Source organism: Lotus japonicus, chromosome 1 (genome assembly GCF_012489685.1).
Source record: "Lotus japonicus ecotype B-129 chromosome 1, LjGifu_v1.2".
Classification (NCBI taxonomy): Eukaryota; Viridiplantae; Streptophyta; class Magnoliopsida; order Fabales; family Fabaceae; genus Lotus; species Lotus japonicus.
Window position 1 is genome coordinate 95,998,519 of NC_080041.1, and position 16,862 is coordinate 96,015,380.

Sequence of the window (16,862 nt, forward strand, 5' to 3'; positions counted from 1 at the left end):
TGGCCTTGTGATCTTCCTTTGTTTGGATCCTTTTTACTTTTCACTAAGCTTCATGCCTACACCAAAAATTAGGGATTAGAACCAAAATTTACATAGAACTTATACTAAACCAAGATATTTACTAACCTACTCAGTTGAGCGTTATAATGATGTATAATTGAAGCACACAAGTTAGATAAATGCCTAAAAGGATATTGAAAAGGCGTAAAATTAATAGCCCCCCCAACTTAGAACTTTGTTTTTCTTCAAACAGAAGTTTCTAATCATTCGAAAAAGCTGAGATATTTTCATAACCAGCATGTTTCATGAACAATCATTTTCACAAATCCTTCATCTTGCATGATTTCACACTTTTATTCTCAACTTCCAATCAAGATATGTGATGCCCACAATGAATCCTGTGGGGACCCATTGGCTACTCTGCCCGAAATCTCCACATTACTCACACTCCTCACTAACACTCCACTCACTCACTTCACTCCACTCACTTCACTTTACTTCTTATTTTTGAATCTTTATGTTCATAACATTTCTACTTTTACTTATATATTTATTTATTTTTCCATTATATTTCTCTTCGGTCAATCTTTCATTTATCCTCTCTTCTCGAGTTATTTCGTAACCTTCTCTTTTGTTCCCTTCTCTCCATTACTATCTTCTACCTGTACTCACTTAATCACTCTACGCAAACGAAAACTCAATGGTTAACGCTCTCTGCATACTAATTAAACAACAAGCATAACTAACAAACCATACTTACATCATACACACTATGTGCATATGCAGTGAATGCCACCACTACTACGAGCTTGTTTGGTTTTCAGTTGGGTGAGAAGCACATTCACTCAACCCAACAAGTGCATTATGTTGGTTGAATGTGCCTTGGAAATCGTGATCTCGAATTCCAATGGTTCAAACGGACTTCCTAACTGAAAACCAAACATACACTATGTTGTTAGTCTTCTACTTCGAAGTAGTAACATGACACTCATTCATTAACTCATGAGTGCTGAGCTCATTAACTATACACAACCACACAACTTCATAATTCCGCTCGAGAATGTAGGAACCAACTCTGGTGCACTCTCTTTACCGAGTAATGATTACCATATTAGCTTTCAGTTGGTACGATGCAGCACTAGCCGATACACACATATCCCAAATCAATGGCCTAGTGTTGAGCCATACCATTCGTTCCAAGGAAATCCCATCTCTAAAATAAAAGCCTCAAGTATCTCAAGCATTCATGCCGGGTGCACACCGGTTTCCAGGTGCGCTCCTACTCCTTATTCCCCTTTATACCCTCTGCTCTGCTACACCACACGGGGCCTACTTTTCACAAAAACCCAAATTAAACATACTTCGGTTAACCTATGGTAATATGCAAGATACAAATTGCATTTTACAGAATGAACAGGACACGTTTTGCTTTCTACAAAACCATCACATCAAGTCAGACAAATTATTTCTTTTTTTAAAAAAGTGGGAAAACAAGCTAAGGAAAACAAACTCAGACTTAATTTGCAGGGTCCCCCTAATATGCACCACTTTTAAAGTGGTGCAAAATTACACCAGTTAGATTGACTGGCTATACTAGGTTGTTCAGGTCTTTTTATTTATTAATAATAATAATTAATAAAATCAAAAACAAAAAAGATTGAAAGGGGGCATGAGTCTGGTGCTTCAAAGTTCAAACGTCAAAACCCTAAAACTTCCAATCGGCCATCCTATGCTGGAGCATGATATCGTTATTGTCGTTCACTGCTTCTTCTAGAGTCTTGCGCAGCAGCGTGCTAATATTCGTTGCACAGATCGATCGTGGCTGGAACGACGATTTCGCAGGTGAAGCGGTGGTGCCGTGGTGGTAACTGCGACAACAGCAGCGCTGGCCGCGGTGGTTCGAGACACCACCGCGAGGGGTGGCGCGATTCACCCTCTGGTCGCGGTGCGATGGTGACAGGTTAGTGAGGGTGCGGCGGTTTGTGGTTTGGGACAACTATGGTGGTCCGGCTTGGTGGAGAAGGGGACCGGTGATTAAGGCTTTTGGTTCGTCAGATGGTTGAATTTCTGGATTTGGTTTATGGTTTGGCTCAGTTTAGAGAGGAAGAGGCTGCAGAAGAGGGTATGCTTCTGTTGGTGGTGGTCTTCTGATTGGGTTTTTGTTGTTAGTGTTACTGGTGTGGCAGTTTGATTCTGATGTTCATTACAGTAGTATCTGTGATTGATTTTTGAAGCCTGATTTAATCGAAATTGCTATGTTTGAGCAAGGAGAATGAGAAACTGGAGATTTGGGAATGGGGGAATGGTTTGATGAAGGAGATGACTGGGGTACCCGTAAGATTGACTGGGGTAATTTTGCACCACTTTTAAAGTGGTGCATATTAGGGGCACCTAATTTGCAACCTTATTAATTATTAGTGGTAATAAAATTTTAAAATTATAAAAGTATAATAAATGCAAGGAATATACATGAAAAAAAGTAATAAATGTTTCTAAAATCTAGTAAAAGGATCTTATAATTAAGTATTATTTTAATAAAAAAAGACTAAAATATAAAATTTAAAGAATAGTGGATTAAAATTAAAGTTTAGAGTAAAGTACACTCACCCCTCTCAAGGTTTGTTAGAATTACACTCCACCCCATTCTTGTCTAAAATCTACACCCCACCCCATTTTATATAGATGCAAATTTAGTGACGAAAAATATTCTTCATTAATAATTAGTTATTATTTAAATTGTTAATCAATAATTTCAAAAAATATTTTCAATATAATCCAACAAATTTAAAAATGAAAACATCACAGTCCTCCTCATTCTCTCAATCGCGGTCTTCCTCCATAAATTCACAATGCAAATTCTGCAATAGCACACCCGACCGGTTTACAAACCATATCTCGAACATAGGGAAACATGCTTGTGTTTTCATATTTGGTAATAATTCAATTTTAATCAAAATAATCTCTTTATACCTCAAATTTTGAAAATTGAATTGTATACCCAAAAAGCAAGACAAATGGGTGAAGAAAATAGAGAAACAAAATTAAGAAATATGAAGTGGATCGGAGGTTATTAGAACCCAACGATGCGGTGGAGCACCGCTTTTAACAAAATCCAACGACATCTTAAACCAACAGAGCGTTCGCTCGCAACTTAAAGGGGGTGAAGTTCACAAGAAGTAGTTGAACAGGTAGCTTTGGGAATGTGCGATTCACGTTCTGTGGTTCAGGTCGCAACAAAACTTTGATGCATGGTGGTGCCATGGGGTTTCACATTCTGGGACAGTGGCCGTCGTGTTAAAGGGAGCAAAGGCTTGGTGGTGACCGTTTGTGGTGAGAAATATGATTTGGAGACAGATGGGACGTGGACTTAACAGACAGAGTGGATTGTTTTTTTAAATTTAATTCAGTAAAATTATTTTCATAAATTAATGTATGATAGTGTATATGCATTAAACTTATTTAAATTTTAACTAATTAGTAATTATTTTTTATTAGTGACGAATTTGTTTTCGTCACTAAATTTTGCCTTTATAAAAAATGGAGTGGAGTGTAGATTTAAAAAAAGAATGGGGTGGAGTGTCATTCTTACAAACCTTGAGGGGGGTGAGTGTATTTTACTCTAAAGTTTAAAGTTTTAGAAAAAGTAAAAAGAAATTTAGGGAAATTTAGCTCTTAAATATTTTGTTATGAATGGAAAAATAAACGAAAAAACAAACATCTACAAGCCTAACACATTCCTTGCTAAGAAGTATAGAACCCTCTCCAGAGATGTATCTAAGATAGTGATGTCACACTGTAAAGTCAATCCAATTCGAGCAAGACAATCAACGACGACATTAACTTCTCTAAAAACATATCACAAAGCGAATTTCCATGTGCTAATTATTTTACACTCTCACTCTAAAATAATTAGCATCACCAAATTATCCCCTTTAAAAAAAACCAAATCATTCAATTAAAAGAAAAGTTTTGAACATAAACACATAATATTTGAAATACCCCAATTAAGGCAAACTAGCCAAATGCATAGAATGTGAGCAAGAAGCTCTTCCCTTATCTCTTCACCAAGAAGCAAAAGCATTTCCAGTTCCAACACAACAACAATGGTGGCGGGAACTGCAACCATGAGGCTGAGTCTCTCAGCTTCGTCTTCATCTTTGCGTTTTGCTTCCTCCTCCTACTCTTCATTCCCATCAAACCCATCTCTTCTTCCAATGCGAAACCCTTCTTCCAAACCCCGATTTTTCAGTCAGTACTCTTCATTCAATTCCCACTTCTTCTTCTCTAACAAACCCTAATTCCTCACTGATAATCTGTGCTTTTTCTTTCAGAGATTTACGCCTTGACCAGCAATGACATCAAGGTCGGTTCCAACGTTGAAGTCGACGGTGCCCCTTGGCGTGTCCTAGGTGATTTTTCAATTATCACATTCTTGATTTCAATTTCAATTTCACAGATAGTTTAACTTGCATTCAATTGCGTGTTTTTTTTTTTGCCATGAATCAGAGTTTCTTCATGTGAAACCCGGAAAAGGTGCAGCTTTTGTGAGGACCAAGCTCAAGAATTATCTTACAGGGAATACAGTTGATAAAACCTTCAGAGCTGGAAGCTCGGTAGTGCTCCGTAAACTTCAAGCCCTTACTTTAATCACTGCATTTTTTCTTAGAGGAATGCTAAAGAGTGTGTAGATTTGTAGTGAAATCTAGTGAAATGTTTAATTTGTAGTCGTGTTTTTCGTTTCGTAATTTTTAGGATTTCTGTTTGTTTTATTAGTGGATTCAGTAGAAGATGAGTAAACTTGAAGATGAATTTTTGCTTGCTAATTACAAGTTTTCTATGTCTAAAGCCGACTTGATCCACTATTGTCATGTAATTGTATTGTAACGTGGGGTGAAAGGGGTTTTCGGCTGCTTGTCTTACAACATTTGTCTAAAACAAATTATACATTTTTGTGGGTTTCCTTGTGAATCGCTAAGGTAATCAAGTCGGGTATCATAGATGTGAGTAGCAAGAGTATACTATGATGGCATGACACATGAAGTATTCAAAGAGCCATGTCTGTCTATATTTGTTTTGCTTCTGATTTCTTATTTTCGACTAAATTGTATTGGTTTTCATTTCCACTCTATCTGTTATATTTCCTTTTGACAGATTGAACAAGCAGATATTCTCAAGGAAACAAAGCAGTTCACATATAAAGATGGTTCTCAATTTGTCTTCATGGACTTGGTATTATCTAGAACCTATAGTTATATAATCTCATCAGATATATATACTTTTTCTTGGCGCAAAATACAATTACCTCCCAACAGTCGTTGATTATGAGGAAGAGTTACCCCAAATTCCCAATTTGGTTTATATTTTCTTTGGAATAATCCTTTTGTTTTAGTAATTAGTACTAGTAATTATTTGCAAACAATTAATGTACATAGTGCTGTCATAGCTACTCTCTATGTCTGACTTGCTGTATTGTAATTTTATCAGAATTCATACGAGGAGGTTCGTCTGGATGAAAAAGATATTGGAGACAGAACAAAGTGGCTGAAAGAGGGAATGGACTGCAGTATACTGTTATGGAATGGAAAAGTAAATTCATCATCTCATAATTTATTACTGTCTTTCACTATCTCACACTTTTATTATTCTAGTCAGTTTTTGTGATAATTTTTTTTTGTAAACCATGTTCAAGGAAAAATAGCAGCCTAAAAACTCAAATAGATATATAGTTCTGATATTCATTTAAGGTGAAATAACTAATTGCAATTTAATTTGTCCCAAGGGAGGAAAGTGCTGATGCATAGTTACTGATGTATAAAACTAATCTAAGATGTATTCAAATTCCATAACTTTTATTTTATTTGGAAGTCCTTACATTTATATGACTGTATCAGGCTATCAGCTTTAATAGTACTATCACTTTCATACAGGGACTGCATGCTTTTCTAAAGTTTTGAATGGTCTGCAATGGTAAATACGTCTTGTGGGGTTATTTTTTGTGAACAATATTTGCTTTGCAAGTTTTTTCACGTAGATGGCTGTTGAATAGATCCTATGGTTACTTATTATAGTTCTGTCCAAGGTGTGTTCTTGTAATAGTTAATGTTTTCAAGTATGCTTGCACAGTGAATGGGATTCTTGATTTTGCATACATTGGCACTAGACTCTTCTAAACTGAGTAAGGCTGCCTCCATCCTTGATTTTACATGTATATTGTGTTCTTAACCCACTAAAATTGAAGGGTAGGTGCGCCCTTAATTATTAATTTTAGAGACAAATTCACTCTAGATGAGTTTTTTCCAATTGACAGTATGGCATTTATAAATTAATAGCATATGTCAGTGCAGCTCCTCCTCCTCTTGATCTTGTATATCAACTTGTCTCTTGATCTTTTTTCAGGTTATTGATATTGATCTCCCTATCACAGTCAAGCTTACTGTAGTCGATGTTGATCCTGGACTTAAGGGTGACACAGCTCAAGGTGATGCCATGTTGTTTAATGTTTATATCGTAAATTTCTGTCTGATCAAAATCATATTATAAACTAAACATTGTAAATGCCATCCATATGTGGAGCTTAGAAAGTTCAATACACTAAAAATGACTCCTTGACAATAATTGTCATTGTGATCTTTCTAAATCTCTCATGAGATGATATCATGACTAGGATTTCCTGTCATGCATATTTCACAATTTGGCATAAAAAATAAGTGAGCCTGATTGAGTTTCATCTTCATAAATTTGGTCATATAAAACCTTAGGCTATGTTTGGATATCCGTTGACATCATTGCAAACAGACATTAGCACACACTTCGAGACAAAAAGTAAACATAACTCTTTTTATGGATTAACAAAAAGTAAGCACGTATGTATTGAACACCAAAACGGTAGGATTTGTTTGTTTACTAGTGCGGCTTGTGATATCCTATTATGGTTTTTATTGTTTGTTTTCCTCATTTGTCCCGTGTCATCTTTTTTCTTACATTCCTTTGTAGCACTTACTGATCCTCTCTGAAAATGAAATTTTGATTCACAGGTGGATCAAAGCCAGCCACTCTTGACACTGGTGCTGTTGTCAACGTCCCACTCTTTGTAAATGTAGGTGATGAAATACTGGTTGATACAAGAAATGGGGTGTACATGAGTCGGGCTTAGGACTTCACATCCAGTTTTGTAGTCAAAGTCTTAAGAATTGTGAAACCTTTTGTTCCTTTTTGTAAGCATAATTTACTAATGGAGAATTAAATTGATAACTCGTAGCATATTAATATCAAGCTTAGCTAATCGGCTATGTACCTTGCAATATTGAGGTAAAATTGTATTGTAAAGGCTCTTGCAGCATTATTCTTCAGCATGATTTGGTGTATGAAACTTTGTCCTCATAATCCGGAAATTATACGACCTCTATTCTTTAACTTAATCTAAACTAAATTATTCTGCAGCATGATTTGGTGTATTAGTTATATAGTTTTGTTTGAACTCTAGTTATATAGTTGATTCAATTTGAATTAAAAAAGTAAATTAATTACGAAAGTTGATTCGGATTATTAGATGTGATCTGATGAATCCCTTGTTCTAGTGCTCCTTGGGATTAAATTAGAAAACACCAACCAATACAATTTGTGCATAGTAGTTAATGTAAGGATTTTTTGTATTTCAAGAAATCGGCTTACTTATATGGAATCTTGTAATCTCATTTCAGTTTTGCCGAGCAGATTGATACCAGTGGAATTTTACATAAATCTGAGAATACTATTGATAACTCAATACTCATGAATGTTAGGTACAGATAGTCGTCACATCTACTATACAGTTAAAAGATAAGTAAAAGAAATGAGGAGGAAGAGAACCATGAACCAGAGTAAAGGATGAAGAAGGTGCTCATGAGAGAAGGTAAACAAAACAGTCCTCAATGCAGATGGACGGGGCAGGGGGAAAGGGAACCATGACCCTTCCAACTTTAAAATATTTTCTCAGACATACACACTTGCAAAGCTGTATGAGCTATGGGAGAGATGAGAGAGATAAAACGAAAAGAGAGTGTAGATAAAAGATGTGATGAGCGGTGTAACATGAAAAGAAAAAAAAAAGATAGTAACAAGTGGAGAAAATAAAGTGTGGAATTTTCTTAGTTATAGTACATATTATGTTAGTGGCCACCCCTCACCTTTGCATCACCTCACTTCTCTCAAGGCTTCATAACACCCTAGATCATCTTCCCACATTCATCACATATCCATGATCTACACACACTACAAATCGAACTCACCAGAGTATTGTCATTCACAACAAAAGAGAAAGCGGCCACGATAAGTCCATAACTCACATGAATCCTGAATCCATACACAGCACTAATGCTATTTTATTTCCATCTAATTGAACCTCTACTTTACATTTCACTCAAAGCAAAAGTAGCACCTCTTTTCATACACCTCAGGGAAACATATCAACAAACCCATATCATTGCACCTTAAAACAGAAGCACCAAACTCAACTAGTTTCCCCCCTCCTAAAAGATAAACTTCCTAGCTTTGCCGCTGACATGCCTCCGATTACGACTTACCTGCTTCGCTCCCTTAACCTTAACATGAAACTCGTCATCCACTTACAGCTAAATTTCCATATCAGCAACTCTAGGCCAGCTTGAGTTGCTGACTAGTGACTAACTCCTCTGTATCAGTTACAGTTCCTCCCTCCTCAATTTCATAATATTCACATAGCATAGGTACCCTGTTGGGAACAAGACCTTGCTTCAGCGCGGCACCAAACAAATAGGAAGCACAAGACACTCTCCCCCGCGCATTAAGTTCCTTGATCAATACGTCGTAAGAAATTCTATCAGGGATTCCTCCACTTGCATGCAAAAGGATAAAAGTTGACACTCCCTCATCCACTTTCCCCCTAGAACAAAGGCCTTGAATCACATTGTGAAAAGTAAATGCCCCAGCAGAATAACCCAACCTAACCATATCATTCAAATTGGCAAAAGCCTCATCAAATCTCTTTTCCCTACACAATGTCTGAACCATCACCTCAAGTGTCCTATGATCAACCACCAAGCCTCTCTCTTTCATTTTCTCAAACACCTCCTCTGCATCCTGAAGCAGACCTCTTTCCTTCCATGACCTCTTACACAAACGCCTCACAAGTGCCCCCATAATCCTCACATTCACTTCCAACCCAAGTCCCACCATTTCCTTGTAAACCTCAAGGGCTGCTAGAACTTCATTCCATTTCAGCAACCCATGCAACACAGTACTATAGCTAATACAATCAGGAACACACCCATGCTTCTGCATCATCTTCAGAACAGAAACACCTTCCATTGGCCTCCCTTCCCTTGAATACCCTTGTAGCAGTGTGTTAAAAGCCACCACATTAGGTGCTAATCCCATTTCAACAGCTTCATTCAGCAACTCCATTGCTTCATCAGAACGACCCACTTTGCACAACCCATCCATCACAGCAGTGTAAGAATAAACATCAGGCTCCAATGAAGTTCCCTTCATCCCCATCAACATATCAAACGCTTGTTCCACTTTCCCCACATAAGACAACCCCTTCAGCAAACAGTTATATGCCTGAACACCAGGCCTAGAACCCACTTTCCCCATAAGCTCAAAAACCTCCATAGCCTTCTGCACCTTCCCCCTCTTACAAAGTGAATTCACAAGAACAGTAACAGTTGCAGCATCTGGTTGAGACCCATTATCCAGAACACCCTCCAACACTTTCTTAGCTTCATCCACATCGTTTTTCTCACAGTGGCACCTTATCATGATGGAGTAAGTGCAGCAATCTGGTTCAACTTCAAAAGATGGAAGCTCTTTGAAGATGCTGAGACAAACCTCAGGCTCATGTGCAACCACTAGAGCCATGAGAAGGTGGTTGAAATCTGATATGGTTTGAAACTCAGCATCTCTGTTCTCTAGGATTTGAACCATCATCTGGGTTTTGCTGTTTGAGGAAGACAGTGATGTGATTCTGTCGACAAGACCCTTGATTCGGAACCTAGTGGTTCTATCCTCAAAATCAACGAGGTCATTTGTTGTTGTCTGTTTGATGGGTGAAGTGTTTGTTTGTTGGAGTGAAAGATTGGTGGCGGAGAAAGAGAGTTTCTTTGGAACGGGTTGCTTACTGGGTCGGGTTCTGAAGATGCCATTGTTGGTGGTGAAAAGAGGGGTGTGAAGTGGATAAGGTTGGAAAATTTGGAGGTATGTGGGAAGTGAAGGAGCCATAGTCATGGATTGTGGAGGAGGAAGAGATGGTGACTGTGTGTCTTTGAAGATGGATTCTGCATTCGCATGGCATTTGCTGATATTATTACAGGCTATGGAGGAAGATGATGATGATATTGAAAAATTGAAAAATTATTTTTCAATTATTGGTTTTACTTTTAGTCTAATCGTGGGGCGAGAGATTAGTTTCACTGCTAGGGGTGGAAATAGGTCAGGTGGCTCGTCAGGGGCCTATAACTCGGCTCGTTTGAGGCTCGGCCCGGCTTGACTCGTTTACTAAAAAGGCCAGACTTAGGCTTTTTAAAAGGTTTGTTTAACTAAAAAGGTCAGGCCCAAACAATTTAAAAAGTCTATTTGGCCAGATAGGCCGACCTACTTATATATTATATTATTAATAATATAAATATAATATAATTATATATAATTTTTTTTAAACTGATGTATATTTTAGTATAAAAGAAAACCCTAAGTCCATGCCCAAACCTAGACTAGACACGTTCGAGACATATTCAGCATAGCACATCCTCAGCCGCACAGGACGCAGGCTGCAGCCAGTCGCCACTGTTGATCTGCCGCTGCCAAGTCCACCTCTCTTGCAATGTTATAGGTTTAGTTTTTGAAATGCAATGATACAAGTTTTTTTATTTGAAAAGAAAGTGCAATGACATATAAAATGCTTATTAGCCCGCCAGCTTAATGACCTTCTTTTGATAAAATTGTCTGTTAAGTTAGGCTTTTAAGAAGGCTTGTAGGCCAGGTCACAGGCCAAGCCATAAAATTTGGCCTATTGATAGGCCACAGGCCAGGCTTCCAAAAGAGAATGCAGGCCAGGCCTAGGCCAAGCAAAGCTTGGCTCGGCTCGGCCTATTTCCACTCCTACTCACAGCTGTCGCTATGGGGATACCTTGGTCAAGACAAATTTTTTTTTATTTATGTTAAGTCTCTACAAAATACGAAAGTTAAATGGCTTTAGTATTTTATGAGGGATGAAAAATACATAATTTTTTGTATTTTATAAGAATTAAAAATCAATATTTTTCCATTAAAAATGAATATTATAATGACTAATACTAAAATATCTTAATTTTGCAATCAGGAAAAAGATAGTTAAGCCTAAAGTTAATATTAGCACACGCTTTGAAATAAAAAGAGAACATAACTCGTTTTATAGATTGAGATTAAAATTTGATTATTTTAGACTCAGATTAAGATTGTATTATGTGGAAACCTTATAATGTTCTTTCATATTGAAATTTTGTGACTATTTTTATTTTCATATGTATTAAATATTAAATATGTGAGAACCTTTGATCATACACTCTCAAAATGTAGCATGGATATTGTCATAACAAACAACTAGCGTTTTTACCCCGTGCGTTGCACGGCGAATATTGATCTCATTATTTAGACACGTATTAATAAATTAAGATATAAAAAAAAATGAGCATTCAACCAAAAAAAAATCACAATGAGTGTCACACAACTTGCAAAGTTTTGTGTGATTATCAAAATGATTTTTCATAATACTGAAGTATTTTTTTAAAAAACTAAGAGTAAATATAAGTAATGGTATGATAAATTGAAAGTCAAAATATGATTTGAAAACATTATTATATATGTGTGTGTGTGTGTGTCTGTGTGTTTAGATTACATGGTAAAAGACTTCCACAAAGAAAATATTTTACATAAAAATCATTTTTTTTTGTAAGGAAAGGAATGTAGCATTTATTGTAATTTTTTATTGACTAAAAATTAATGTATTAAAGAACTTTTATTATTCTTTTTCTACCATTGACCCCTGATCATGTATTTAAAAACGGTTAAATGCGTTAGCATACCGGTTAATGATATTAATATTTGATTAACATTAATTTTGGAAATAATAATTTTATTGGTTTATCAAAAACATTTTTTAAGGAAATGAATATAACATTTATAGTAATTTTTAATTGAACAAAAATTAAACTTCATCTATAGAATTATTATATAGGTTAATTCAAAAGGTTTTTAAAAAAAATCTCGAATATAGCATTTATTGTATAGCATTTAATGTCTTTCATTAGTTGACTAAAAATTTACGTAATTTAAAACAATTAAATAGGTGTATTAAAACCTTTTTTAGGAAATGAATAAAACATTTATTAATTTTTTTAATTGAGTAAACAATTAATGTATTAAAGAATGATTAAATATGTGTATTAAAAACAGTTTTTTAATGGGGTCAAACAAACCAAATTATAGGAAAATCAGTGCAAGTAATTAATATATGTGAGTAGCTGTGGTTGTAACACTTGTCAGTCAGTGAGCGATCAATTAAATAGGCAAAGAACATGAGATGTACCCATCTTGGTCAAGTTCAATAGTTATTCTTTTCTGTTTAGTACCATCTTTCTTGAACTCTTGTTTTCCTCTTGCTCCAGTGAGAATTCCAATTACATCTGGTGAAAAAAAATAAAAAAAATGTTATGAAGATTAATAAATATTTTTAAAAAACTCGAAAGGCTAAAGAAGGATTAATACCTATAAGGAATGATGTATCAAGGTCCTTATACACTATGTCACCAAGTGGAACGAAAGAGTACGGGGTTAAGTTGATAGCCTTGTTAGGAAGCAATCGCGCAGAAGTCTGAATATCAAAGTTGATCTTGAACGGATGATTTGTTGGGCGAAAATCACCACCACTTTCACCAACACCAAAGAATGAAATCTTGTATACGCGTCCTTCAGTTAGCAAAGACTGAAATCGATAAATTAAAGTCTTCCTAACTGTAGACTGAATCTTACAGCCCTGAAATTTAAATAGAAAATAAACTTAGCGATTTATGAATGCATTCCAAAAATTACATGGAAACCGAGTGATTGAAAAAATAAAGTGTGAACCTTGTCATCCATAAGAATCATGTCCATTGAAAAGGGTAGTTTTGAGCCATATAAGCTCGCACTTAGTCATAAACGATTAACTTTTGCAACAATTGTTCAGGTCTATTTGGAGGCATCGATTTTGGCAAGATCATCGATTCTTGAAGCCATCAGAAGAAAGGTTAATTTCAAATATATAAAGTGCTGGAAAATGGTTGGAATGATGAAGAAGAAATGTAACATAAGGGGGTATTTATAGTTGGAATTAGGGTTAAGGATGTCTAAAGTTGTCAAGAATATTCCATCCCCAAAAGAATGGAATATGTAAATTATATATATTTATTTTGACTTTTTCGAAATCATATAATCAGCTTAATTAGACCGTATACAATTCCACAAATAGTGATAAATATATAAGGAAATTTTGGAAAGATTTCAATATATAAAATTATGAAATCATGCACGGCCCATTAATTGATTATATTTTTATTTGATCCATATTAAGGCCATCAATTCTTTCTATAAAACGTTGATTATAAATAAAAAAGTCAAATATAGTAAAGATATACAGTAGGCTAAAAAAGTGGAACCAATTGGAAAATTAATCGCCTAGCAAAATTAATCGCCGTGCACTATGGAAAATCACATAGTGCACTTATTGTATATCAACATGATATTGATTCTATTTGGTATAAAATATTGATTATAAATAAAAAAAGTCAAACATAGTAAAGATATACATGATGTTTATGATTGACGTAAATTAATCTTTTATTTTCTCCACGAAATTATCACGCCTGGAATTATTGACTTCTTTTGTAAGCAAAATGAAAACCATTTAAATGCTTGCAATAACACCATTCCAATTTAATTAACAATAAATACAAAATCACCATTCAAATCGTTTGAATGATGGGCCTCATAAAAAATCTGAAATCAAAATGGGCTTCCACTATTTTAGTCCAAAACAATAAGAAGAGGACACTTGTCATGCAAAGAGGGGTTGAGGGAAAGTCATTATTGGATTGACACATCATCTAAGTGGGTCTCATAACCTTGCTCTTTTCTAAATATTATAGATTGGAATTACGAGCAAAATGTTGTTAATGAAGAACACATGACAAAGTGGCGATGGCCAAGGTGGATTCGTAACTTCTAGGGGATTCTCGACACATGCACCAAGTTTCATCCACTCGTCGAGGACCGGTTTCAGATCGGTTTTGACCGGTTAGAGTCAATTTTTTGTCTATTTGGGCTGGCTGTGACCGGTTTTCAGATCGTTCTGACATCCAATATTGAATTTTTCAGCTTGTATACATTATATAGTACATTTCACTATTTTACACACCAATATTTACTTTACTCCCACAATTTCTCTCTTGTCTAAAAGATTAAAAAAAAATTCAAAATGAATCCTTATCAATAATACTATGGAGTGTTGGAAAATCAAACACCTCCTACAAGTAAAACGTTGCAACCTCCGCCGGTGTTACAACCTACCCCGATGTTTCAACCACAAAATTGCGCTAACAAGAGGACTTACTTCTGCCAAAACAATGTATTAAATGAAAAATAGTAGGAGTAATAGTTATTTTTCATGAATAAAAAAGGTGATTCAAAGGAGGTTAAACATTGGAATAAAATTACACCTACTTGGGCTAATTGTAACACAAATTGTTTGACACCTTCTTTTTTTACATTTTGATAAACAATTATTTTTTCATATTTTTAGTAAGAAAAACATCAGGTGAGAGGGTAATGCGCCCTGGTCTAAAAAAAATATTTACATTATATTCACATCTAAGGAAATGGGTTGAGACTCAAACCTATAACTTCTCAGATATGATATTTGATCATTTTTTATGTACTTCAACTTGATTCAATAGGCAATTACTAGAGGTACTCCAGGAGACTTTACATATAGTGTAGCATACCAAGATCATAAAGCCCTATGGAAAATAGCTCCATACCTTAAACGGCAGACACTTCATACAAAAATTAAAAAGTGTAGAATAAGTTTCTCACAAATGTGCTTACTAGCACATTTTAGAGATAAATGATCAGATTGAGATTATCAGAACCTCAGTGATCTTCTGAACTCAGTGCAAAACAGTGTAACCTCAACATCTGGGACTTTTTCTCGTCCTCCTCTCTTCTTCATTCCAAGAATAGGTTTGAGCAATTTCTTGAAGACCTTGTGAAATCCAGACCCAAGACCATGACCATGACCAGGATGAGGCCTTTGCATCACCTGAGTCACCAGAGGTATCGGCGGCGGCGCCATGCTAATGAGCCGTGACTGGGGCCTTGATGAAAATGTTGGTTCTGAAAAACTTCGCCCAAGCATGGCTCTGCTCAGCTGAGCTGCGTGTGCCTCAAAGGACATCCTCTCAAACTCATCCAACAGAGTGCTCTGTTCATCACCAAACCTTGTTCCAATCACTGCCATTTATCACTCCACTGGTTTTTGTTTTTCTTTTTAGGTGGTTGTTGCAGCATCATTTTCACTATCTGACATGTTTATAGTTGAGATTTGAGAATGTGACATTGGAGGCTTAAAGGGTTCCATTTTTCCTGTATAGCTATTTAATTTCTCTGTCTTTGTTAACTTTTTAGATTCTCAGACGAGTCCTTAACTAAACAAAGTATCCTATAACATCCGATTCATGTGTTTAAAACAACATTTTCAATGACGTTATAATTCATGTTCGGTTCTGTTTTATATCCATGTTGGCAAATGATGGAATCCTCTATGTATCTAATTTACTATCTTCTTCAAGAGTAAGTACTGATTAACTAGGCATCTAATACAAGAAAAACCCTTCTTCTTTAACTCTGGCCAGCTTAATGGAAAGTTAAAATTACATAGGCAAAATATTATTGCTGGGTTACGCTTGGAAATTTACATTTGTAATCTAGAAGCTATAATATGCTACTACACTTTATTCTGTCTTCCTTGAGAGAAAATATGTTTCCTTGCATGCTTCTTTTTAGGAAGCTTATGCACCAAACAATAGCAAGCATGTATCATGATTTGATTCCAATATCGCAATGAATTTTGAAACCATTTCATTTATTTTTCGATAAATATTAATAACACTCAATCATTACCGATGACAAATGTTAAAAGTGATTATTTAAAACTTTAGGTTCAAGTTTGATCCTTAAAACTCATATTTTTATAGTGACTTTTGACCATGTCACATTTGAGTTGGAATTGCGAAAGATATAAAAAAAGATAAATATTAGTGACACGCTTTTTAAACATTTTCTATGATGATTAATTTTTTTTAAAGATACCACACTTGTTGAAAAGCGAGCAATTTACCAAACAAGTTTACTAATATTTTAAGAAATACTACAATTACATTTTTTTAGTTACACGATCAGTGGCGGAACTAGAAATTTTAGGAAGCCTAGGCAAATTTAAGATTAAGTCCCTAAACTTTGCATTTCCTTATAAATTTGCCTTTTTTATAATTTTTTTTGGGCCAAAAAACCTACCTAGTCTAAAACACATGGTTCCCAAACATAAAATGCATGAAAAGATATGCCTATAATTAGCTTTTCAATTCAATGGATAGAGATGCCTATATTCAATTATTCATGAACCGGGTTTTGATGTTCAGACACCCCTTTTGTGCTGGTTTCAAAGTGAAAAGTTTAAAAAACGCGTCTTGCAATGGCCTAATATCGTCACAAACGCCTGTGTCGCAGTGTCCACATACTGTAGTGTGGTTCACCAAACATTTTAAACATTTTAAAGA

General features: G+C 35.4%; 2 protein-coding genes across 2 annotated transcripts; one reads left to right on the forward strand and one right to left on the reverse strand.

Moving 5' to 3' along the window:
• Nucleotides 1-4,004: 4,004 nt before the first annotated feature.
• On the forward strand, nt 4,005-7,352 carry LOC130728081 (uncharacterized). The gene is made up of 7 exons (XM_057579420.1): nt 4,005-4,248; nt 4,332-4,409; nt 4,507-4,613; nt 5,152-5,229; nt 5,485-5,586; nt 6,397-6,478; nt 7,035-7,352. Exons 1-7 carry the CDS (start codon nt 4,104-4,106, stop codon nt 7,151-7,153), a joined length of 711 nt encoding a protein of 236 aa, XP_057435403.1. The 5' UTR covers nt 4,005-4,103; the 3' UTR covers nt 7,154-7,352.
• A 748-nt stretch (nt 7,353-8,100) lies between these two features.
• Nucleotides 8,101-10,331, reverse strand: LOC130728080 (pentatricopeptide repeat-containing protein At1g12775, mitochondrial-like). The gene has a single exon (XM_057579419.1). It carries the CDS (start codon nt 10,240-10,242, stop codon nt 8,632-8,634), a length of 1,611 nt encoding a protein of 536 aa, XP_057435402.1. The 5' UTR covers nt 10,243-10,331; the 3' UTR covers nt 8,101-8,631.
• Between the last annotated feature and the right edge of the window lie 6,531 nt (nt 10,332-16,862).